The following is a 16,181-nucleotide window of genomic DNA, read 5'->3' as shown; positions in this document are numbered from 1 at the left end:
TCCTCAGTGGATTCTTCCCTCTCTCCTTCCATCTATCTGCATCCCTCATTCTTTCATGTCTTTGAACCAGCCTCCTGCTGTGTGTGTTTCTCCATCTCCTCTCCTCCAGAGTTCAGTGTTTGCGTTCCTCTCCTGAGGTTAGCAGTTTTGGTTTTGAGTTCCTGCCCTCTCCTCAAAACATGTAAACACACACACACTGAGCAATATATTCAATATTCAGAATATATTTGCAGTGATAAGTAAGCGACATTATAAATATTTCAATAATCAATGTGCATTGGCCATTAGATTTTCCCATAGAGTAAAACATTAGACCAGTTTCCAGGTCCTTTTTTTATAGCATTTATAGTTTTTTTTTCAACCCTTTTCAACTTTACTTTTTTAATCTGAGAAACATATATAGCTAAATAAATGCATTTATGTCTAAATATGGGTATATATATATATATATATATATGTGTGTGTGTGTGTGTGTGTGTGTGTGTGTATATAATTTATTTTTTTTTTTTTTGCCTGGCACTGGCACTGTGTTTTTTGGAGGGAAGGGGGTTGTTGACACATTGCCCCAAATCCCTGTGGAGGATTCTTAATGTCAGAGCTGCTCAGAGAGAGAGAAAAAAAGAGAAGTGTAGAGCCTGAGAAGAAGAGGCATTTGAATGAATTATATCATCTGTGGTTGCTAGGGTGTTCTGGGAGGTTGCTAGGTTTTTGCATACTGGCCCAAGTCAAAACAGCCCACTCTTAAAGGAATAGTTCACTCATAAATCAAAAAGTCATCATTATTTATTCACCCTCATGCTGTTCCAAACCTGCATTACTTACTTTCTTATGTGGAACATAAAAAAATATATTCTGAGAATTGTCTCAGTGTTTTTTTTTGTCCTTGCAATGGAACTCAGTGGTCACCAAATTTTTTTTTTTTTATTATTTTTTTTAAACATCTTTCAGGTTTTGCAGATGAAAGAAATACAGGTTTGGAATGGCATGAGGGAATGTAAATTATTAGGGCTGCAACTAACGATTATTTTGATAATCGATTAATCGGTCGATTATTTTTACGATTAATCGATGAATCGGTTTATGTACTTATATTTTAGTTTTGCCCATTTTTTTTCCCCCCAAGTAAATTATTAACAAAGGGTCTTTATCATTCAACATAGACTTTTTTAGAGATTTTTAACCATTTTGCATTGTCATATCCTCATCAAAAACATACCTGGAGTTGTGTTTTATTATGTTAGTTATCCTTTGTCGAACTCTTCTGCAATCAAAAACACTGACCCATAACATATCTCTAGCAAATTTTTCACAGGGAGATTTCAAATAATGTTTTTCACCATGCTAGTCCTTAGGGCTCCTAAGTACTTTAACATCCCGAACAAAAAGCTTATTAAGGAATCTTTCAGAACATATTTTCACGAAGAATAAGAATAAAACAGAAAATAAATTGCAGTAAATTGCATTTTATTATATTTTTTTCCTGTAAACACACAGCTTATACCTGGGAAACAGCTTTATAGCTTATGCTGTGAAATTGTAAACAATCCTTCGAATAAAGTGCCAATGGCATGAAACTTGAATGGAACTCACATTTTAAAGTAAAATTTAAAGTAAAAACCATCAGAAGGTTGTCCAGAAAAAAATTGGACACACACAAAAAACCTGCTGTGTGAAAAAGTGCAGTGAATACTTAGAAAAAAAGTGCATTTCAAATACATTTAAAGATTAACCTCTCTCAGTCAGTCATAATATATGCTGCAAGACTGAATTATGAACTGGTATATAACGTACAAAGCTTTAAATGTGTTAATTGTTTAAAAAGCAATGTTATCAGCTTTTACGTGCTAAACATTTGCTAAACAACATTGTAGGCTGCAGAATCTGCACAAATAAAAGTCTGCACACTTTGATTTTCATCGGATTTGGCAAATATGTATGGTCCTTTTAACAGTGCAAAATTCAAAAATTATGTAATGAAAGCGATCAAAAATGTTAAACAAAACAGCTTATGCCTGAACTGACAGGAATTCGACTTCCCTGTGGGAAATGAGGGCAGAACACTATTCACCGGTACGGTGCATTATTTGAGAAAAAACGTTTGCATTGCAGTGCCAAAAAGGTCAACATGTCCAAATGTTCAGGCTTTCACCAGTGGGAAGGCTTGCTCTCTTTTTAGAGGATATGTTTTCCTGCCGCAGACGAAAACAGCCGCAGTTTACAGGTTGCCTTCTTTTTTGAAGGCTCAAAGTAAAGTGCTCCTACTCCCACATGTTTTGTTCATGACCGACTTCGTCCGATTAGTTAATTTAATCTTAAAAACTTTTCTTTTTTCTTTTGAGAAACTTTCTCGAGCTTACTCCACTGCCGCCTGCCTCACCCATCACGCTGAATGCTGCAGAGACGCTGTGCGGGAAGCACGTGACATAAAACGAGGCCAGCTATTGGCTATTCGCTACTTCTCCTGCTGTACTGGCTGAGTAAAAACCTCTCGGTGGCTCATTACTGCCACACTTGGTCCACCACAGATTCTAAAATATGCACGACAATGAGCCGCTTACGTGCAATAAAAATTATTTAGCAACGAATCGATTACTAAATTAGTTGACAACTATTTTAATAATCGATTTTAATCGATTAAATCGATTAGTTGTTTCAGCTCTATAAATTATTGCAGAATTTTTTCTTTTTGAGTTAATTATCCCTTTAAGTCTCTATGATATTCTGGTCTCCAGATATGACTTGGTGACTTCATTGTGAAGGTTTGGACTTATGTACAGTTTTTCAGTGAATTTTCACAGGCAAAATTATGTCATTTTAAGAATTAATGTAATCAGCAATATTACATAAGGGCAAAAGATTACCCCACACAGATTTTGCAACAAGTTAAAGTTGACTGCATTAACCAACAGAATTCTTGGTTGGACAATGGACCATTGAATTTCAACGAGAATTCACTTATGTAGCCACACCTTAAGTCTAGGGATTTTTCCACATGTTTTTTTTTAATCATTCACTAAGTGAAAATCGAAATCACCAAAAGTCAGGCACTGAGTTACAAACTTCATTATTGTTAAGTGTTTGTATAAACAACAGTAATAGTGTACTTGCCTAAGCAAGCACTACTAATTAGAGATAAGAGTGAATGCAAAAGAAAGAGAGGATGAAAGATTACAGGAAAGAGGCAATGGATTGAAGAAAAGAGGATTGAGTGAGTGAGTGAGCGAGAGAGAGAGAGTGGAGGAGGAGTGCCTCCCCTTCCCATAGCAACCATTGGCAGCGATCGGCTCCAGCCTGTTGTCTTGCATGCGAGGTGCCGTAGTACAAACGGACACACACACTGACGTGCGGATCTCTCCTCAGCAACACACAGCGGCTTCTTGTATATCAAACTCAGAAATGTTTGGCTGCCTTCATATTCACTAAGGAGAGTTCAGGCGAGTGGTGGCAGGCGAGTGAAGGGGAGTGACAGCGAAAGCGAAGAGAGCAGGGGAGCGTTCGGAGGAGGTGCAGCACTGGAGGAGACGGCAGGCAGGGGGATGGAGCACCTGAGCACTCGTGAGCTGCCCAGGCTCTCCTGGATAGACACGCTCTACAGCAGTATGTACTAACTGCCTCTTTCATCCTTGTTCCAGCATCTCTGTGTGTGTGTGTGTGCGTGTGTGTGTGTGAGTTGTGCTGAATTTGTCTGTTCTAATATTGTTATCTTCAGCTATATCAGACATCTTTTGAGGTTTAGTAAATGTTTGATGTGTGATGACTGTCAGGCTTAGTAAACAGGTACAGTGGTACATAAATATGGTAGTAAAGAGTACTATGGTATGTATCAACGTACCCTGTTAACTAGTAATATGTCACTGTACTATAGTATCACTTCAGTGCTTTTGTTGTAAGTTAAAAGTCCAGCTGACTATAAAAAGTCATTCCTCCTTATTCCTCCCTCTTCGAATTTCTTTTTCCTTTCTCTTCCTTCTTTTTTCTTTTACCCCTCTTTGTTCCCTCTTTTTTCCTTCTCCTTTCTTTCTTTCTTTCTTTCTTTCTTTCTTTCTTTCTTTCTTTCTTTCTTTTTTTTCTTTCTTTCTTTCTTTCTTTCTTTTTCTTTTTCTTTTTCTTTTTCTTTTTCTTTTTCTTTTTCTTTCTTTCTTTCTTTCTTTCTTTCTTTCTTTCTTTCTTTCTTTCTTTCTTTCTTTCCTGTCGTCATTCCGGTGTTGTCATTGTTAACTAAAACTATTAATATATATAAATATACATAGTAGAAACATAAAAAAAAACAAAAAAAAATGAAATAGGAAAAGAATAAATATAAATAATAATTAATTATATTTATTGATATTTTTTGTAAGATAAATAATGCTAAAATAACAGCTTCCTTTTTATCCCTGTTTCTCATCCTTCTCTCTACTTCCTTTTCCTTGTTTGTTTCGGTTTTCCCTCTCATTCCTTTCTTTCTTTCTTCTCTTTTATTTTTCTACTTTCTCTGTTCATTCTTTCTCACCTTTTTTCACTTTCATCTTCCTTCTTTCATCCCTGTTTGCTCTTGACGTTCTTTCCATTTTTTTCTTGCATTCTAGTCTTATGTTGTATCTTTCTGTATACCTTATTGTTTCCTTCTCTTTTCCCTTTCTTCCCACTATCATCCCTGTCTTCCCTCTCTCTTCCTTCTCTCTACTTCCCTTTTCCATCTTTCTGCCCCTCATCCACCTCTCTTATCTCTGTCCCTTTTTCAACCTTCTATTTTCCTTCTCTTACTTCTTTCCCTTTCTTCTCATCCGTTTTCTCTTATCATTTGTCACCTTTTGTTTTCCTTTTCTCATGCCTGTCTTCTCCTCACTCTTTTTCTTCTCTCTTCGCTCTCATCCTTCCATTTCCTATCACTTTTCTAGTCACATAAAAATATACATAATTTCCATGGTTGGCTTTGATATACAAAATTTGTTTGTATGAGACCCAAAGTACACGCTGTTCTCATGAATAATTAAATGATGTGTTGACTGTTTGCAGTCAGATGGGCTCTTTTTCTCTGGGCGGAAGTCATGTGGGCAGAAGCAGTCAGCAGGGGTTTGTGGGTAATGCTGGACTGAGGAGATGCACTTGTTGTGGTTGTTTAGTCTGCTGTTCATTTGCTCTGGCTGTAAGGTTGAGTTGCATAAAGGGCTTTCAGAGAATGTTAAATGGAGAAAAGCCTGGCAGAAATGCAGGGATGGAGGGGTAATGAAGCGCTGAGAGAGAGGGAGGGAGGGAGGGAGAGCTTATTTCATTCACTACAGAGAATCCATTGAGGAGTTACCCAGGAAAGCACTAATCTACAACCCCCCCCCCAATAATTTCACACTGAATTATATGAGATTTTGGTTTGTGCATGAGTGACAGTGTGTGTGTGTGTGTGTGTGTGTTTTGGTTTTTTGTTTGTTTGTGTCTGTATGATAATTTATTTGTTTTTTAGTTAAGGGGAATGTAATATCACAAGCTGTTATTAGTTTCACCCCTCATACTCTCATATTTACACCATCACGTTGTGTGTGTGAGGTTAATGCATTCTAGTATTACCATGTCAGTGCTCCTGTGCTTGAGGACTGAGGGAGAAGGAAGCAGATTAATGTTGTTTTATTAATAAATGTTGTAAATGTTTTTTGTTGTGTGTTTTTATGTGTGTTTTTTGAGCAATATTGTAGAGAAAGAACACCAATTATTTCAGTTTTTTTTTAATAGAGAGAAAAAAGGAGATTTTAAGGGAACAAAAGAGCAAGAGAACAGTGAGAGACTTCAGTGCCTGATATGTAGATATTTTCGGAGCAAATGACCTCACAGGGCTAAACCATCTCTTCAGCAGGATGCATTCAGCTTTTGTCTGGTTTTGATGATCTTACCAATGAAGAGACCATTAAAAACACAAACCCAAATCAAAGCCCTCCTCAGTCTCTGTCAGTCATGAGCTCTTTAGCAAATTACCCCACCACTCATTAACATACACTAACAAGCCTCATTAACTGCTTTGTAACAATAACAGTGTTTTGGGGTTCACCTTGACTCTGTTTGAACCGTTTTTGTTCAGCACAGAAGGTACAGCCTTGTTAAAAAAAGAAAAAAGTACAGCCATTTAATAATTTATAGGCATTATTAAATATTAAAAGGCTTAATAAACGATGTACATTTCAAATGACGTGATGTTTCCGTAGAGGCTAATATCAATAGTAGTGAGAGTATATTAACAGCAGCAAATATAATCATATTTGATGTTTTCATAACATGCCAATGGGGAATTCACGTTGCCAGATTTTTTTCTCATGAAAGCATAAAGATAAAGATAAAATTAGTCATCGTTGTATTTATGTATCTCTTCATCTGTTTATTAATCTGTTAATTTCAGGTCTCTCTCTAGAATTTAAATTGATTAAAGCCATATATTCAGTTGATCTCGGTGGATCTGTCTTCCACCTCCTCACAGCATTTTCTCCATTTGCCTCGCTGATATCATCTCCTGCCTCCTACACTCGTTCTCTGCTCCGTTGTCATGGTTTCCTCTGTTCAGAGTGGTTGAGAGGCAGAAAACTTAGTCAGACATTGATGTGTGTGTGTGTTCAGGTTCAGTAGCTGTGGTCAAACTCTCTTTGTTAGACTGAATCAGGCTGGTAGAACATGAGTCTTGTGGGATTATTCTCTCGCACTGAGATATTCCATCCTCCTGTCACTTCCTGTATATATGCATCTATTTTTGAATTCCTGTTGTCTGTCCGATTCAACAACACACACACACACACACACACACACACACACACACACACACACACACACACACACACACACACACACACACAAATCTCTCTGGGGGTGTTTTTCCTTTCTTGTCAGTAACAAATCAATGTAATTTGTTGTAAACAAACCCTTTTATAAACTAAAAACCACTTTTTGAAAAGCACTCAGTAGATTTTGAGGAAAATGTGTCATAATGCACTGTAAATGTGTGGTCACGTTTATAGTTGTTCAGTGAAATTTTGCAATGAAATCCAGTCATTTCAATAGGAATCCACACAGTCTGGAAGCTTGCACTGAAAAATTCCCAAAACAGATTTCACATTGGGTTCAGTTGATCATGAATTTGCCACATTGACCAACAGACATCTGCTTGGTTTGAAAGTGACTTCTGTGTGAGAGAGCGGGGCTTCATACATTGCTACACTTGACAGTAGACAATTGACCTTTTTTGCATGCAAAATTGATCTGAAATTTCTCTAACGTGACCATACCTTAACTGTTCTAGGTTGTTGTCGGTGGTTGCTTACGGGCAGAAAAAAGCCCACACTTAAAGGGATAGTCCAGCCAAAAATGAAACTTCTGTCATCATTTACACACCTCTTAACAGTTTAGGTTCCTACTGACTTCCAATGTATGGAATTCGACAAAAAATACAAGTCTAAAATACAAATCTAAGACAATGGCAACCAAAACTGTCTGGCCACTACATTCTTCAAAATATCTTCTTTTGTGTTCAGCAGTCTGTTTTTGGGTGGACTATCGCTTTAAGTCTCTAGGATGTTCTAGATTTGGCTCAATTCTCTCCTTATATTTTTCTGCAGTTTTAGCATGTGGAAGGTTGCAAATTTGTTTACTTAGAAAAGCACCAGCACACCTCTTATTAATAAGCCACATGATTTTAGGTGTCATTCAGTCCCATAGAATAATCTTAGCAAGCCATACAAATGACTCTGCCATGTAAACGGTTTCATACAACCATCTTTGTCATCCTGTAGTCCACAATAACCATCATAATCCCCTTTGTGTCAATTAGTTTCAGAGGCACACAGCAATATTGAGCACAGTTGTTCTCTTGTGACTCTACATGAGCATCAGAAGAGCTCTGTTACATAAGAGAGAGAAAGAGAGGGTGAGAGAGACATACCTACTACTACAGGAAGGACAGTGACATTTACGGAGGTTTTCTTAGCAAACCAGTTTACAAGAAACTGCACGTACTGTGCTAGTGGCATTTACCAAAGCAGCTTGTCAGGAGCACAAGTGCAGTACTAAAGCTGGATGTCAAGTGTGTGAACGAGCAGCAGTAGAGTCTGTGTATTTCTGCTGACTGGAGAGGCTCTTAACAGTGATTTGAGAGGTGTGCAGGGGTCAGGGGTCTGAAAGAAGGTGTATTTAAGTTGAGTTTTCAGGCTTGATGTGAAGCAGAAAATAAAATATTAATTTACAGAATCTTTTTACAGTATTTATTTTTATTACACATATAGTTTTAAAGAAAAGGATGACAATTTCAATAATAATAATAATAATAATAATTTATCTGTTGATAATCTTTGTTTATAAAATTGCCACATTAAAATTGAATTCAGCAGCATGCGCTTTCACAGAGGAACATTTTAATAATTCATTAAAACCATCCAGTAAAATGATGGTTCAGTAAAATAATTGAGAGTAAATGTTTCAAGCGTTGATTGTTTTGTTATTTTGGTGAAATATTCTGGATTAATTATACACTACTGTGCAAAAGTTTTGGGTTGTTATGATTTAATTTTTTTTTATTATGTTTTTGAAAGAAGTTTTAAAAAAAATTGTGATTATATTATTATACACTCTCAGAAAAAAAGGTACAAAAGCTGTCACTGGGGTGGTACCTTTTAGGTACTAATATGTACACTTTAGGTACTAATATGTACATTTATGGTACCAGTATGGACTCTTTAGGTACAAAGGTGTGCCTTTTGAAAAGGTACCGCCCCAGTGACTGCTTTTGTATTTTTTTTTTTTGAGAGTGTAATTTAAAACAACTGTTTTCTTTTTTTTTTATATATATATTTTAAGGTGTAATTTTGTTTCGTGTGATGCAAATCTTAATTTTCAGCAGGCATTACTGCAGGCTTTAGTGTCACATGATCTTTCAGAAATCATTCTAATATGCTGCTCAAGAAACATTTCAAATGATACAGTGGCACTCCTATATCTCTGCGTCAAGCAGATAAGTCCTGTATTTGTTTTTAATGCAGTTATTTTCCTTTCTTTTATTGAGAGGCTGTCTCAGTGTTTAGTTTGTGTACTGTGGCCATGTCAGCCTTCATTTTGTTTGAGCTCTGTTTTCGTGGATGCCTGTGGGCAGTTAAGTCTTTATGAGAGATGGCTTTCCTAGGTTTTATGTAGAGCTGTAAAGGGGATTGTTGAAGCGGGGAGTGAGCTGCTGTTCTGGAGCACACTCAGTCTGCTCATGAACAAGTCACACCATTTCCAGCCACATGGTATAAGAACAGTTTTTAAGAGAGAGGCACTCATGAACTGTATGATGTCTGAGCTCAATGGCTCTGATGTGACACTCTTGCTGCCCTGATGAGGTCTTCAGTTAGGCTCTTCATTTAAATATATCAGTCTGAAGTGAGTAAAGACGCATAAGTTGCATGACAAAGACTTAATGCTTAAGTTCAGCTTGAGGTTTTATAATGAGGTTAGGTTACATTTCTCTGAATAGTGACTAAACAACTTCTTGCTTCACAAGACTTGGAATATAGCACACAAATTGTATAGCCCACTTTTATGATACTTTATGGTACTTTTTTGCTTCTTGGGTCTTGGAATATAGCACACATATGGTGTTTAATTAATTATTTATGAACAATGAATGAAGTCTAATGATGTCTAAGGCAGAGAAGGAGAGGAAAGAGTCCCATAACAGCACTCTCAGAACTGTTCTGAAGCTAGTAGTGATAGTCGTTCTTTTGTTCTTACATAATGCTGCACGGATTTGATGTTGGTGCACCTGTAGTTCCTCCTTAGTTTCATATTGAGGTCACGTCCTGCTGTAGTGAGTGAAGACTAGATGTTTAGCTTGATATCAAGCAATGTCACTCCAGTTAAGAACGTCTGGGTATATAAAATATTTGCAAGAAAGTGCATGCTTTCTCTTTGTGATGTAGCCTATTGTAATACCATTAGAATGCTCTTGAAATTCAAGATGTACTGGGCTATTTTTCCCCCATGGGTTTTTTTCTTATATTTATATCAAATGTAGTTAAGCAATATCACTCAAGCAAGTGTGCTGTTTTTTCCAAAAATCAGCACAATTTTGAATATCAACAGTGCAATAAAAAATAAGTTTACAATTTGAGTTGCATTTTAGATACCATATTTGTATGGTCTGTTCTTGTTTTATTTTGGCAAAAATGTCGAAATTTGCTTTTTGAAATGTATTCATATTGAAAGTATAATTTCTTTTTTTTTTAATCATTTCATAATTAAGCCACCTCTGAGATTAATTTTATAGTCTGAGTATAGTAAATACATCTAAGTGCCATTTTCGATGCAGCTTCTGTGCCACTTCTTCAGTGCTAAAATGGATTTTGTTAATATTGATTTTATTTGATTGGTAACACTGTCTTTTTATTCTAATTTAATTTAAATATAAGAATTTCGCTTAATAACGTCCCACACTTTATTTTATCATCATTCATGGATATTTCTTAGTTTAATGTGATGATAAGTAGCACCGTGCTTTGTGGATATAAATTATTTACAGATCGCAGTATACATGATAGCAAAATCTCTAATGATTGACACTTTATGTCATCTTCACGATTAGGGCTGCATAATATTGAAGAAAAATGCAGTTTATAGTAAGTTATATTAGGGTTGCATGATTATGACAAAAATCATAATTGTCGATTATTCCCTTGAAATTGTAATTACTATTATTAATTACATTTATCACAATTTACATTGAATGATGTTTATACCGTTGTTTGATGCAACTGCATGCGGTATTTTAATATGAAAATAAACAAGCTGTAAACTATAACTGAAATTATTTTAGTGCTTTTCTATAGTATTAAGCCTCAAATGTCAACTGTACATCGGATTGGTTTCTTTAAATTATAAAAAAGTAAAAATATGTATGGTATTATAATGTTATACTAAAACTAAAATTAAAATAATGGGAAAAACCCTTAAGATGAAAAAATGCATTTTAAGCACGCAGAATAACATAAGTTGGACTTTGAACGATTAATTGCCGCTTTGAGCGATTACATAATTGTGGCATCCATAATTGTAATCGCGATTAGATATTTGATTAATTGTGTAGCCCTAAGTTGTAGTAACCTGAAAAATTACCACCAAGAACTTAGTTGTAGTAACATGAAAAATTACCAAAGTAGAATTAAGTGTTTGTATTCTTTTTTTATTGTGTAGCCCTAGAGCTTGACGTTTGAGCTTGAGCCAGTCGATTTGGTCAGTCACACTTTTTAAATACACTCTAGCTTTTCTATAGTAAACTTACAAATTCACACTTCATGTTTTTACTGTGATTATATTGAGCAACAACAAGCGCGTGAGGATGTCATGGTAACCAGATACATTGCATGTGAATTACTTGGATCTCTGAGCCCTGACTCATATGCCTTTTGGTTCTTTGTCCACCAAGGAGCATGTCTGTGTGTGTGTGTGTGTGTGTGTGTACTGTGTGTGTTGTGTTGTTTTTGGAGATGTGCTGTGCTGTGCTTTTCGGGTGGTAACTGGGGACCTCTTAACTCTGCCCTCAGATTGTTAACCAATCAGAGTGCAGCATCACAGACCACACACCAGACGGCTCAGCCAATGGGACCTCTGGCCACTTTTTACTCCACCGGGGAGTCGAGGAGAGATTAAGCATTCAGGCCAGTCAAGAGGAAGAGAGGAGAAAGGGGTGGGGAGGAGGAGGATGAAAGGAGAGTTGGCCATCCTTTAGTAAGAGAGCAGCCATGAGGAGCACTCTCACCGCAAGGGTTCTCCTCTCTCCTCTTTTACCTTCAATCATTTCCACCCTTTCAGGTGTTTCCAGCCTTGCACATTTTAGTTATTTTTTTAAACTTTTCATTAACTGTATTAGACTAAAAGTTCTTGATGGCATAATATCCATTGACCACTGATATGTATTTGCCAATGTTTTCAGGGGTTGAAAGCGGGTTTCTTGGTGGTTGCTAGGGTGTTCTGGGTGATTGCATTCTAGTAGTTAAAAAGAATAGACCTCTAAGTCTCGATGATTGTTTGTGTCCCTCCTTCAGTGTTTTGTTCAAAGTGTTCTTGTCCACCAGGTCAAAATCATAAATCTGATCAAGTAACAGTGATGCTTATCTAATGATCTGTAGCTATGAGTTTTTGCTCAGCTTTGAGGCTCTTGCTAATAGAAGCTTTGATGGGGATATCACAGTCTTTGTCTTCACTCTGTTAAGTTAATATCAGAGCCACAGGCTCATGTCATCATTCCAGACCACAGTAATCTGCTTTGAAGACAACTGATCAATGTCAGAGATCCCCTATGGCACCATTACAGCCATACACCCTCCATATTTATTCACGCCTTTCTTTGTGTTTGTCTTTTTCTTCTTATCCTTTTTATTCTTCATTTAGGATCTTTTCCTCCTCATCATCTTCTCCTTCTTTTCTTCTCCTCTTTCTCATCCACCGTCTCCTCCTCCTCCTTATTCTTTCTCATCTTCTTATTATTCTTAACCTTCTTCTGTTCCTTATTCTTTTTCTCCATTGCCTCATTCATCTCATCCACCTTCTTCTCCTCCTCCTCCTCCTTCTCCACCTACACCTTTTTGTTCACCTTCTTTCCATTCTCTTTCTTTTAATTCTCATTCGTCTTCATCATTAGTGGTAAAGCAGTTCTAATGTGTTATTTTGTTTATGCAGAACTCAAGCCTCAAAACAAAAAGTTATTAACATTTATTCTCTCGCTGCCTTGGAAGATGTGGTATTTCCTTCTGGAAATGAAAATCTAGGTTTCTTCCATCTCCCTTCAATATTTTAAGAATATCTTCCTCCTCTTCTCTTTTCCTTGCTGTTGTCAAATTTTAGGCATGTTTTAATCATGAGACATACATGTGAATACTGTAAATTCAGGCTTGTGTTCGCGTATATGTCAACATTTCTTTCAGTAGGTTTTGCTTTGTTTTTTGAGAGTGGTTGAACATTGAACATTGTCGGTTACACAGCTTCAGGAAACACAATCAACAGGGAGTTTGAAGTTTACAGTTTGACTGACTCTACTTAAGGACTTCTGCTCTCCATTCATCCATGCATTGCTCCCTCGTCACTCATACTGCCAGAGATTGATTGACGTGTCTGTGTTTGGTACCAGACTGATTTAAACAAGATTTCATGGCTGAGCAAAATTGATTCACGGCAGTAATCTGCAGAGATGGACACTGATTTAATGTATGTCCTTTCCTGTATACAGTGAACGAGAGATGATACAAACAAAATCACTTTGCCTCCAGATAATTTGTCATTTCATTCACACAGCCAGTGTGTGTACAGCTGCTGTCAGAAAAACACTCACAGCCTTCATAACACACACTAAAACAACTTTGACTTTCCCCTGAGAACCGTGTGGAGATGTATTCACCCTTATTAGAATTGCAAACTATCGTTTTTCACTGGGTTTACTAGTTGATGTTCAGATCATTTGAATGAAATTCATGGCCATATTAAATGCTGCCTGTGGAAGACTGTCAGCCAGTGACCCCTTCATCATGACTGCATGTCAAGCCAGCGCTGTTCACTGACTTGAACTGTATCCTTCTAAATCAATACGGTTACACTTTGCAAATTAAATGGCAGCCAGTTTTCTCGTTTTTTTTTTCTCCTTTTTTTTGTGTGTGTGTGTTTTCCTGACCTAACACCGCTTGAAATGTCTACTTTTGAACCTGGTGCTATTTGAGCATGCTTAAAAAGACATACAGTATCTGGGTCGTGAACAGTGAATCTTACATCAGAGTTCTCTGAAGTCTGTCTGTAATGAGCGACCTGCATCGACAGACAACAGCACTGCGTCCTATGAGAGGAACATTGCTGACGAGCCTTTTATGCAATTGTTATGCAACATGCCCTCTTCCTTTACCCCTCTATTTTTTCTTTTCCATTTTTTTAAGGAAGTAAAAAAGTGAATAGTCAAGCACTACAGGTTCATCCAGTACTCCCATAAACACTCACTGAGGCTGCCCAGGGTCTGAAGATAAGTTTTAACCTGTGCTGAAACTATTTCTTAGAGAAAGGATCAGCTGACCAAGTCACCCAGTCACTCACCTTTTTTTTTTTTTTTTTTTTGCTTGATTTTTGTTTTGTGTGTGTTTTTTTTTTTTTATGCTCCAGTTTGGTTGGTTAATGTGTGCTATACTTGTTAGCTTTGTTTTGTTTTTTTTTACATTTTTTGTTTGGCTTTCGCCATTTTATATTCATGTGAAAATAGTGAGAGGACAAGAAGTAAGATGTGACATGACGTGCTGAATTCAAACCTAGTTTTTCCACACTTTTTTTTACTTTTCTGCTGAATGATTTATCAACCATTCTGATGGGTTGAGTTTATGGCAATTAAGGCGCTGCTACTGCTGAACACTGTCTGCTCTTTATTGTAACTTCTGTTAGGTTTTGTTCGGGTGTGAACTAATTCAAGTTTGCAGAATTCTTTAAGAGTTTTTCACCTCTGGCTGAAGTCACAATGTGTTAACTGACATTTTCCCCTTGATTGCCTGGCATGTTTTGTATTCCTGTAATCAGGATAATTAAATCTTTCTAATTAAAAGCCCTCCAAACTTCAAGTTTCCCATGACATTGCATCCCTCAGTGTAATTATGATGCTCGGAGCGCTGCTGGTGCTGCAACAATGTTAACGTGAAGGTTTTAGATCTTTTACTTTACGACTGTGACCTTTTGTCTCTTGTCTGTTTAAATCTGCTGTGCTTTCTAGTAACACCCTCTGTGTTAAGACAGTGTTGTAAGTAGGGCTGCCCCCGACTAAAGATATTCCTAGTCGACTAACACTCCTGCATTTTAGCGATTAGTCGAATAATCGTTCATTTATGATATTAATATAAAAACTTGTGTATATACAAGGAAAGGTATAGTCCAAGTTGAAGTTTAACACTTCCATATGACAGAAAATGCTAAATCATGATATTAGCACGTTCAAAATGAAAATGAAGCGCTTAAAACTGAATAGTAAAGCATTTAAAGTATACAGCTCTTATGGACACAAAAATCAGTGGCCGGAACGTTATAGGCTAATTATAACATAAAAACAGCAATCAGACTGCCTGTGCATTTTAATAATTTATTATCAAAAAATACACAAACTGTAACAGTTACAGGTCAAAAAAAAAAAAAAAAAAAAAACAGTTTTGAATAAAATAAACTAAAATTCGTTCTTTAAAATAAATTAAATAAACTTATTACTAACTTAGGCCTAGTACAAAGCAAAAAAACGAAACAATTAAATACTGTAGCAAAAACGCTGTTTGGTATAAAAATAGTAAAATACAGTGGAAAATTAATATAATTTTTATATTGTTCAAAAGGAAAATTAACAAAAAATGAACAATTTAATAAATGCACATGGCACATCGCACAACGCCAAAACATAGAATAAAAAAGAAGGCGGCAAACAAATCAACAGCCTAAGTATTTGATTAAATTGTTTAGAACAACTATATTTAAGACAACGCAAACTGCCATTAAGACGATGGATGAGTCTTGACCTGAAACAACAAATTGCAAACATCAGACTAATTTTTCTTACAGAAGAAAAAACAACTTCTGCATTATATAAAAACGAAAAAATAAAAATAATATGTATTTATTTGTATAGCCTACCCATTATAAAAATACCCGTTTTTTTAAATATAGCCTAACAGATAGCAAACAGAAACACTACAAAAAGGAAATTAAGCATTCTTACCTAAGCTTTCAATTCTATTTTTTTTTTTTTTTCATATTATGTGAGAGGAACACCAGCTTGTCCACATTGTTGGGAAGAAGGGAGCTTCTCGACTTGTTCAAAAATAAAGCCGGCCTTTGAAAAGATGCGCTCTGAAGTGATCTCTCGTTGCTTTGATGTCATGTCATACACTGACTGCGCAGCCCCTGATTGCGTAATTTTTTCACGTGATTTTTTTTTGCGACTAACCACCTAATGAAAATGTATTCGACCAAGCCCTCTTCATATCGACTAACGTTTAGTCGACTATTTGGGGGCAGCCCTAGTTGTAAGAACTAGTCTGACCAACTAGCAGTTAGCCAAGCGATAATCAGTCTTAATTTTTGGATTCAACATAGACTAATCTACATCTTTATTTGACTGAATTTAAAACTTACCAGTCTTAAAGAAAAAAATTAATTACTAACTACTAAGATGAGTCTAAACCTTTTATGCAACC

At 36.3% G+C, this 16,181-nt stretch overlaps 1 protein-coding gene across 2 annotated transcripts in view; it reads left to right on the top strand.

The window, feature by feature from the left end:
- The window catches only part of LOC109063898 (active breakpoint cluster region-related protein-like), a 158,780-nt gene that overhangs the window by 32,426 nt on the left and 110,173 nt on the right, over positions 1-16,181 (top strand). The window contains exon 1 of one of the 2 annotated variants that reach the window (XM_042756844.1): positions 3,266-3,597. The exons of the other annotated variant lie outside the window; for it this stretch is intronic. Within the exon in view, the coding sequence (XP_042612778.1) occupies positions 3,537-3,597 (61 nt within the window). The 5' untranslated portion in view covers positions 3,266-3,536. Of the gene's footprint in view, positions 1-3,265; positions 3,598-16,181 lie in introns of those variants that run through there. 2 annotated transcript variants of the gene reach the window in all.

This window comes from Cyprinus carpio, chromosome A5 (genome assembly GCF_018340385.1).
Source record: "Cyprinus carpio isolate SPL01 chromosome A5, ASM1834038v1, whole genome shotgun sequence".
Lineage (NCBI taxonomy): Eukaryota > Metazoa > Chordata > Actinopteri > Cypriniformes > Cyprinidae > Cyprinus > Cyprinus carpio.
The sequence above is the reverse complement of the archived record's forward strand: the minus strand, read 5'-3'. Positions and strand labels throughout refer to the sequence as shown.